Genomic DNA, 9,707 nt, shown 5'->3' with positions numbered 1-9,707 from the left:
CCCCACCCCCAGTCCACTCCCCTACCAGTCCCAGCCTGGCCAGCCACTGTGGTCAAGTAACCACCATCTTACTGCCACTCAGGCTGTGCCCTGCAGAGCACTGGACATTCTAGGGGATGTCGAGGAGTGGAGGGACTGCCCCAGCCCCAACTTCAGCCAGGGAGGTGACCCCCTATCTGCTTTAAACACTGCTTCTATGAAAGACATCACTTGGAAAAGGGATCCTTGATAAAAGAAAGCCTGAATACTACTGAAGTAGCCGATGAGGCGGGCAGCCTACACTACAGACCTGATTCCTGGCTGAAAAGGGGGGTGGCCTTTACTACTGGCAGCCAAGGCCATTAGTAGAACATGCCCAGGTGTGTCTCCGCCAAATCTTCTTGCCAAAATTCAGGGCAGCCGCTGAGCGGAAGGCCTGAGTTCTGGGGAGGGCTTTCATCACTGAGCTGGAGGGCAGGGCCTGGTCCCTGGTCCTCCGAGTTGGGCAGCACCTCTGCAGTGTGGCTCCAGCATCCCCACTGGGTCTGAGGCTGGAGTCGCTGGCAGGCTGGGCGGGGTAAGAGAGGAGGGGTTTCTGGCAACAGACAGGACTCCGGAGACACAGAGATACCCTGAGGGAGAGAAGAGCAGCAGGTTAGTGGGCCACTGCCTCAGGCCCTGAAATCCCGAACCTGAAGGTTGCCCATAGTGTGGCTGGCAGCTGCTGAACGGCCCCGGGGCCATAGATGCACTGAAGCAGTGGTTAAGGGTACAGGCTCTGGAGATACACTGCTGCTGCTGCTGCTGCTGCTAAGTCACTTCAGTCGGGTCCGACTCTGTGCGACCCCACAGATGGCAGCCCACCAGGCTCCCCCGTCCCTGGGATTCTCCAGGCAAGAACACTGGAGTGGGTTGCCATTTCCTTCTCCAATGCATGAAAGTGAAAAGTGAAAGTGAAGTCGCTCAGTCGTGTCCAACTCTTAGCGACTCCATGGACTGCAGCCCGCCAGGCTCCTCCGTCCATGGGATTTTCCAGGCAAGAGTACTGGAGTGGGGTGCCATTGCATTCTCCAGGAGATACACTGTCAGGGTTCAAATCCCAGCTCAGCTTCTCACTAGCTGTGAGAACTCATGCATAACCTCTTTTAGTCTGTTTTTTCCTCTAAAAAACGGTGATGATGACAACAAAACCCACTTCATAGGGTTGCTGGTGGGCTGATGAGTTAATACACATGAAGTACTAAGAATGGGGTTGGGCACACAGTAAGCATTCAGTAAATCTCCTTTATCAATATGTTCTTTTATGGAAGCTTGAGGAAAACATGAAGGTCATCAGTTCCAAGCCCATCTACTTAGGAAGCCCCTCCCCCTGGGGCAGCCAGGCCTCCCCTCCATTCTCACCGCCCCCCAACCTCCTGGCAATATGGAGCACCAGGAGGGAATTTCCTGAAGGCCCCTGCTACCTTCCACTCTGTAGTCTGAAAGCAAGTCTTAAGATTCCCCCCCTCGTCCACATGGCTGTGAAGGCGTTTAGGTAGAGGTGGGGGTGGACTTAACTTCCCAGGGCCCCACCCGTCTCCCCAAGGAGGTTAGGGTCCTCTTCATCCCTCTGCTTCAGCTTCTCTCCATCCCTAATCAGGATTAGGTAATCCGGGACCTAAAAGGCATGAGATTCTCGGGAGACCAGAGTTTACTCACCCCTTCCGTTTCCAGTCGAAGTCTGGGGACCACTCCGAGGGAAGTGGCGAGAGCCTGAGCGCGCACCTGGTACACTGCAGCCAGCTCCAGAGACGCGGGGGGCGATGTCCAGGGCGTGGGCTGGTTCCGGGGCTCTGGGGGTGTCTGCGTTCCACAACAGGCTTGAGGCGACGTCCAAAGGGCCGCATCAGGGGCTCTTCCTTGAGAGAGCTGCGGGGGAGACTGCATCCCGGGGCAGTAAGGGGGTGTCAGCCAGGGTCCCATGTCGGGGACCCTGCTCCCCAGGCGCTCGGGCGCCGCTAGGGCCTCGGGGCAGACGGGCGGGGACCTGCAGGACACCGCGGCACCGGCGGCTGAGCCGGAGCAGCAGCATCCTTGCCTCGGCGCCTCCGCGGGGCCGCCGTCGGGGCACAGCGCGCAGCCCCGAGGGGGCGCCGCGTCACTGCGCTGCAGGCGCCGGCGCTGCAGGCTGTCCTCGCTGAGGCCCAGCACGGCCGACAGGTGTCCGATATAGCGGATAGCCAAGCGCAGCGTCTCGATCTTGGTCAGGCTCTGGCCGGCGGGCGCCACGGAAGGAGGCAGAAAGCGGCGCAGCTCTTGGAGGGCGCGGGCAAGCGTGCGCATGCGCAGCTTCTCGCGCTCGCTGGCGCTCTGCCGCTGCCCGCCTGCCGGCCGGGTGCGCACTCGGCTGGGCGCCGTCGAGGCGGCTTCTGCGGCGCCGCGGGCTGCGGGCACGGGCTGCGAGGGCCTGCTGGAGCGGTCGCAGGGGCATGAGCCCGACGAGTCCGAGGAAGAGGAGGCCGGGGACGTGGAATCCGAGTGGCCAACCCAGCCCCAGCCCTGAGGGAAGATCCAGTGGTCGTGGCCGAGGAGGCTCCGCAGAGGAGGGGACTGGGCCATGGCCGGGGCTGGCTGCGGGCTCCTCGAGGCAGGCCGGGCCGGCCACCTCCAGGACTGAGCTTTTATTCAGACCGAAGGTGCGAGGTGGACCCCCGCCAGGTTGCGGAGAGGTGTCAAAACCCACAGAGCCCAGGGAAGGTCTGGGCAGGGGGGCCCTGGGAAAGCGGGCCCATTTGCGGAGGTGTGGATTCTGACTCCTCTGGGGGGCTCTAATGGAGGTCCCTGCTGCCGGGGGAAGTGTGGGAGGAACAATTCGCATCTGGATGGAGCCGCGAAGCTTCTCACCGTGTTCCCACCCACCCCGCCTCTTCCACTGCTCCGGTGCGTGCCCGGACCCTGACAGTGGTGGGCAGTGGCACCGTCTGGGGGCGGCCAAGCAGTCCCTCAAATGACTCATGGACCCCTGCAAAGAGTGGCCGCCTCCCTCATCACCACCCTCCGGGAGGCTGTGCCCAGTAACTCCTACCCAAGTGCCTAAAATTGTGCGGGGTAAGGCGTCAAGACAAACGCTGCGGGACTTGCTCACAGTGATGGCGGGAGAGGGGGTTAAGGAGAGGAGCGGAGGTACAGGTGGACCCTTCCTGGGTTCCCATAACCCGCACTTGCTACTTCGCCGAGTGATAGCGAGGTCATCTCACTGTCCGCAGTTTCTTTCCCTGAAAAATAGGCCAGAGCCAGCAGCCCGGAGAAGAGACATGGAGTGTAGTGGGTGATGAAAATGAGGGAGGGTGGGCTCCCAGGCAGGCCTGAATTAGATCCTCCTTATTTGCTGTGTGACCTTGGGGAGTTCATTTAACTCCTCTGAGGCTCATTCTCATGACAGTAATAACATAAAATACCTACCACCTAGGATGATTGCTGGTGCTAAATGGAATCGTCTATGGGACTACCAGGTAGGAGCCTGGCAAGTGGGCTAAATGTTTGCTACTATCATTTTCTAAAGAAAGTATCAATATTTATGTCTCAAGATGCTTGTGGGCATTAATCATTTAATTCATATTTGTTTAGCAACTGGTGAATGTCAGGCATGCCAGAGTGAACAAGATAGTTGTCTCTGCTCTCGTGGGATTTCGGTCTTACGGGGAGATATGTCAACATATAATTAGCAGCTCCACTGCTAGCTCGCTGTGTGTCCTTGGGCAGCTCTGAGCCTGAGCTCTTAAAACGGGAGTAATAATTATAGTATCTGCTCATAGGACTATTTTTACAGTCTTATAGTATAACCTTTGACCCAGTAAAGTTTAAAAGTGCCCACTCCTCGGCAATAACTGCAGTTTAAAGGAGGCGTCAGTGTTCTTCATATCTTCAGAGAAAAGGCTGAAATCCAAAGCTAAAGGCCAAGTGAGGAGCAGGAATGGTTGAGGTCTGGCCACAGAGGCAGAGAGGTCACAGCTGGGCCTTGAACCATGATTAGAACCTGCGTAGGGAGAGAGGCAGGCAGGTAGAGAGCATTCTGAATATGGGAGCTGCATAAGCAGAGGCCTGGCAGGGGGACTTCCCAATGTACTTCGGTGTGCCAAGATGATGTGAGGAGCACAAGCTCACCTTGGCCGGGGCCAGGCTAAGAAGGTGGATTTTACTCCTAAGGCAAGGGGGAGCCAAGTGACTTTTGAGCAGAAGTGTGACCAAAAAAAAAACAACAACTCTGCATTCAATAACTAAAAGTTAACGATGTTTCAAGAGTAGGTTAACCCGCACCAGCCTAAAGTTATAAATGGCCTTGTGGTATTTTTGAGACTGTTTAAAAATTAACTTTTAGTTACACCAATTATATAACAGTACGTTCTCTTTATAAGAAATGGAAACATAAAGCTGGAGTTCCTGTAAGGGCTCCCCAGGGGTCATGTGTCCTTCCAGGCTTGGTCCCTGTGCTCTCCCAGAAACATTTGTATCCTTAGAAAACACGTGGTATAAATGAGATAACATTATGGCAAGTCGTCTGTAATTTGCTTTTTCTCATTCAGCAGTGTATCTGAGAGCCTTCCATGTCAGGACATGTTTAGCTGATGCATAGTCATCTGTTTAAATCTTACTGTGTAATTTTAACTGGAAAAAAAAAATAATGGTAGGAGGTGCAGATGAACCTTCAATGATGAAATTATATCACTTTCTCCTCAGAACTTAATTCTTTAAATATTGGAGAAAATATGCCCAAGTTACTACTCTATGATGAAATAATAATTGACATCGAATAAGATCCAGCAATATGTGAACCCTGAACTTCCTGATGTTCAAGCTGGTTTTAGAAAAGGCAGAGGAACCAGAGATCAAATTGCCAACATCCGATGGATCATGGAAAAAGCAAGAGAGTTCCAGAAAAACATCTATTTCTGCTTTATTGACTATGCCAAAGCCTTTGACTGTGTGGATCACAATAAACTGTGGAAAATTCTTCAAGAGATTGGAATACCAGACCACCTGATCTGCCTCTTGAGAAATTTGTATGCAGGTCGGGAAGCAACAGGTAGAACTGGACATGGAACAACAGACTGGTTCCAAATAGGAAAAGGAGTACGTCAAGGCTGTATATTGTCACCCGTTTATTTAACTTATATGTAGAGTACATCATGAGAAACGCTAGGCTGGAAGAAACACAAGCTGGAATCCAGATTGCCGGGAGAAATATCAATAACCTCAGATATGCAGATGACACCACCCTTATGGCAGAAAGTGAAGAGCAACTAAAAAGCCTCTTGATGAAAGTGAAAGTGGAGAGTGAAAAAGTTGGCTTAAAGCTCAACATTCAGAAAACAAAGATCATGGCATCCGGTCCCACCACTTCATGGGAAATAGATGTGGAAACAGTGTCAGACTTTTATTTTTCTGGGCTCCAAAATCACTACAGATGGTGACTGCAGCCATGAAATTAAAAGATGCTTATTCCTTGGAAGGAAAGTTATGACCAACCTAGATAGCATATTCAAAAGCAGAGACATTACTTTGCCAACAAAGGTCCGTCTAGTCAAGGCTATGGTTTTTCCTGTGGTCATGTATGGATGTGAGAATTGGACTGTGAAGAAGGCTGAGCGCCGAAGAATTGATGCTTTTGAACTGTGGTGTTGGAGAAGACTCTTGAGAGTCCCTTGGACTGCAAGGAGATCCAACCAGTCCATTCTGAAGGAGATCAGCCCTGGGATTTCTTTGGAAGGAATGATGCTGAAGCTGAAACTCCAGTACTTTAGCCACCTCTTGCGAAGAGTTGACTCATTGGAAAAGACCCTGATGCTGGGAGGGATTGGGGGCAGGAGGAGAAGGGGACGACAGAGAATGAGATAGCTGGATGGCATCACTGACTCGATGGACGTGAGTCTGAATGAACTCCGGGAGTTGGTGATGGACAGGGAAGCCTGGCGTTGCTGCGATTCATGGGGTCACAAAGAGTTGGATGCGACTGAACGACTGAATTGAACTGACAGTTTTAAGGATTAAAATAATGGCAAATCATTATTTATCCAAGGCTGCACAATACTTTAAAGATCTTGACATATACTATAGGAAATTTATGTAGATGTAACTGACAGTTATAAACAGGATTCATCAGGTTCCATGTATATTGATCTGGATTCTGGAGTGTCAAATTGAGGTGCTGTTGATATTGAGTGCTCCAACTCACCTCTTTTCACTGCAATATAGTATTCATAGCATACTCACACCATAGTCAGTCTCTCTTTAATGCACCTTTGGCGTGTTTTTAGTTTTTGCCAAAGAGTGCTGCTTGTGCACAGGCAACTAGGTATGGAGTAGTGGAGTGGCCTTGTGATTCCCAGGAGGGAACAAGCCGGAGGGATCTCCTGTGAAAGCACTTGGTGAATTAGGGGAATTCACCATTGGCAGAGCCCTGCGTACTGTCCTTTCCTCTCTAGGATAGCCTGACTTCCTTCTGTCTTAGTTTGGGTTAGTCCTAGAGCCCAGGCCTCAGGCTGACTGTGGGATGGCAGAGCATAAGTTCTGGGAGGTGAGGCCCTGGAGCTGGTCTGCTGTGGCCCCTGGCTCTTCTCTGGGCCCCTCAGCCAGGCTCCGGGAGCCCAGGGGCACACTGCTGGCCCCACTCAGCATTGGGAGGCAGTGTGGTTTAATGATTAGGAGCCTGGACTATAGAATCAGATAGACCTGGGTTTAGAGTCCAGGCTTCATCCATTCTCAGTGGTCAGAACTTGAGCAACTTAACCTCAGTTTTCTTGTCTATTAAGTGGGGATTCTCATTTCCAGGGCAATTGTTGGTGCAAAAGCAAGATAATGCATGTCTGGGGGCTTTCCTAGAGATCCAGTGGTTAGGACACTGTGCTTCCAACATCACAGGCATGGGTTCAGTCCCTGGTTGGGGAAGTAGGATCCAGCATGCCGCCCGGTGTGGCCAAAAAATAAATAAAAAATAATAAACTTGTTAAAAAAATAAATCTGTTCAGTCACTCAGTCATGTCTGACTCTTTGTGACCCCTTGGACCGAAGGATACCAGGCTTTCCTGTCCTTCACCATCTCCCAGAGTTTGCTCAAATTCATATCCTTTGAGTCAGCAATGCCGTCCAACCATCTCATCCTCTGCCGTCCCCTTCTCCTCTTGCCCTCAATCTTTCCCAGCATCAGGGTCTTTTCCAATGAGTCAGCTCTTCGCATGGGGCGGCCAGAGTATTGAAGCTTCAGCTTAAGCATCAGTCCTTCTAATGAATATTCAGGACTGTTTTCCTTTAGGATTGACTGGTTTGATCTCCTTGCAGTCCAAGAGACTCTCAAGAGTCTTCTCCAACACTACACTTCAAAAGCATCAATTCTTCGACACTCAGCCTTCTTTATGGTCCAACTCACGTCTGTAAATGACTACTGGAAAAACCATAGCTTCGGTTATACGGACCTTTGTGGGCAAAGCGATGCCTCTGCTTTTTAATATGTTGTCCAGTACTCTTGCTTGGAAAATCCCATGGACAGAGGAGCCTGCTAGGCTACAGCCCATGGGGTCATAAAGAGTCGGACACGACTGAGCAACTTCACTTCCCTTCACTAGGTTTGTCATAGCTTTTCTTCCAAGGAATCACTGTCTTTTAATTCCATGGCTGCAGTCACCGTCTGCAGTTATTTTGGAGCCCAAGAAAATAGTCTCTCACTGTTTTCATTTCTTCCCCATCTATTTGCCGTGAAGTGATGGGACTCCTTAAAAGGAAAAGGTAATGTATGTCATCACCACCATGTCACAGAGCCTTTGTTTATAAGTCTTTCTTATAGCAAGTTCGGGGCAGCAGAATGAAGTGGGTTAAGGACGAGATTGCATTGTGGTAAGACGGCTGACAGCTTCATCCGTGACCCCAGAAGATGGTTCCTTCCTCCCTCACTCTAGCACCAGGCCTTGGGCATCCTGCCCTAACCCCCTCCTCCAACTTCAGCCTGTCTTCTCCGTGGACCCAGCATGGGGTTTGTCCTCAGCAGGGCACTCCAGCTCCTGGCCCGTGGCAGGGCTTACCAGTGCTCCAGGGCAGAGGCAATGGAAGAGTTCTAGGTATTGGAGCTGGAGCCAGAGCCAACTGGCCCAACCAAGGCCAGAAAGCGGAGAATCTGAATCAGCTTCTCCTGGTGGACTGGGTCCTGGCCCAGGTGCTTTTCCCACTTGCTCTCTGGCTCTGAGACTCAAGCATTCCTCCTCGTGTGCTTGAAGCAGCCCCGGGTGCTGCATGAACAAGTAAGGTCTGGCCCCCATTCCCCCAGGGGCTTCCAGCTGAGCAGTCTCCATTTCTCATTCATTTGACTTGCCTGGTGAAAGGAGGGACATCTATGGCTGTGTGCTGTTGAATAAGGTGATTAACTTTTGAGCCTCAGCATGATAGTGGCACCAGTTTCACCCCCTTCCTTCCTATGATAGGAGGAGGTGGTCGCTAGATCAGGGAACCATGGTCAGTAGAATGTTCACTAGTGTGGCAGACTCTTCTGGTTGTCCACACAGTGTCTGTTATTGCCTCTGTTCTTTCTTCTTTAATAACAGGGCTCTGTATTACGGAGCGTGATGTGCCCAACTGAAAACTACATTTCCTAGCCTCTCTTGCAGATGGAATCATCAATGAAATGTTAGGAGAAATATTGTATGGGGTTTCTAGGAAAGCTTTTTAAAGCAGAGAGGTACACTCCTTTGACTCTTACTCTCTTATATTGTCATCCTGGAAAACTTAAGTGATGGCTGGAGCTTCAGCAGCTTTTTTGTGACCCTCAAGCAATCTCAAGGACAAAAGTCACATCTAAGGAAAGCCTTCCTCAGTGATCAGTGCAAAGAAATAGAGGAAAACAGTAGAATGGGGACAGCTAGAGATGTCTTCAAGAAAATTAGAGCTACCAAGGGAACATTTCATGCAAAGATGGACACAATAAAGGACAGAAATGGTATGGACCTAACAGAAGCAGAAGATATTAAGAGGAGGTGGCAAGAATACACAGAAGAATTATATGAAAAAGATTGTCATGACCCAGATAACCACGATGGTGTGATCACTCACCTAGAGTCAGACATCCTGGAATTCGAAATCAAGTGGGCCTTAGAAAATATCACCATGAGCAAAGCTAGTGGAGGTGATGGAATTCCAGTTGAGCTATTTCAAATCCTAAAAGATGATGCTGTGAAAGTGCTGCACCCAATATGCCAGCAAATTTGGAAAACTCAGCAGTGGCCACAGGACTGGAAAAGGTCAGTTTTCATTCCAATCCCAAAGAAAGGCAATGCCAAAGAATGCTCAAACTACCGCACAATTGCACTAATCTTACACGCTAAAGTAATGCTCAAAATTCTCCAAACCAGGCTTCAGCAATACATGAACCGTGAACTTCCAGATGTTCAGCTGGTTTTAGAAAAGGCAAAGGAACCAGAGATCAAATTGCCAACATCCGATGGATCATGGAAAAAACAAGAGAGTTCCAGAAAAGCATCTATTTCTGCTTTATTGACTATGCCAAAGCCTTTGATTGTGTGGATCGCAATAAACTGTGGAAAATTCTTTAAGAGACGGGAATACCAGACCACCTGACCTGCCTCTTGAGAAACCTATATGCTGGTCAGGAAGCAACAGTTAGAACTGGACATGGAACAACAGACTGGTTCCAAATCAGGAAAGGAGTACGTCAAGGCTGTATATTGTCACCCTGCTTATTTAACATA

General features: G+C 50.4%; 1 protein-coding gene across 1 annotated transcript; it reads right to left on the bottom strand.

The window, feature by feature from the left end:
• On the bottom strand, nt 1-2,577 carry MESP2 (mesoderm posterior bHLH transcription factor 2). Its single transcript, XM_055555922.1, has 2 exons — nt 1,744-2,577; nt 1-611 (listed from the first exon to the last, which is right to left on the bottom strand). The coding sequence occupies exons 1-2, from the start codon at nt 2,575-2,577 to the stop codon at nt 342-344; spliced, it is 1,104 nt and encodes a 367-aa protein (XP_055411897.1). The 3' UTR covers nt 1-341.
• Between the last annotated feature and the right edge of the window lie 7,130 nt (nt 2,578-9,707).

This window comes from Bubalus kerabau, chromosome 19, assembly GCF_029407905.1.
Source record: "Bubalus kerabau isolate K-KA32 ecotype Philippines breed swamp buffalo chromosome 19, PCC_UOA_SB_1v2, whole genome shotgun sequence".
NCBI lineage: Eukaryota > Metazoa > Chordata > Mammalia > Artiodactyla > Bovidae > Bubalus > Bubalus kerabau.
Note: the sequence above shows the minus strand (reverse complement) of the source record. Positions and strands in the feature narration are given on the sequence as shown.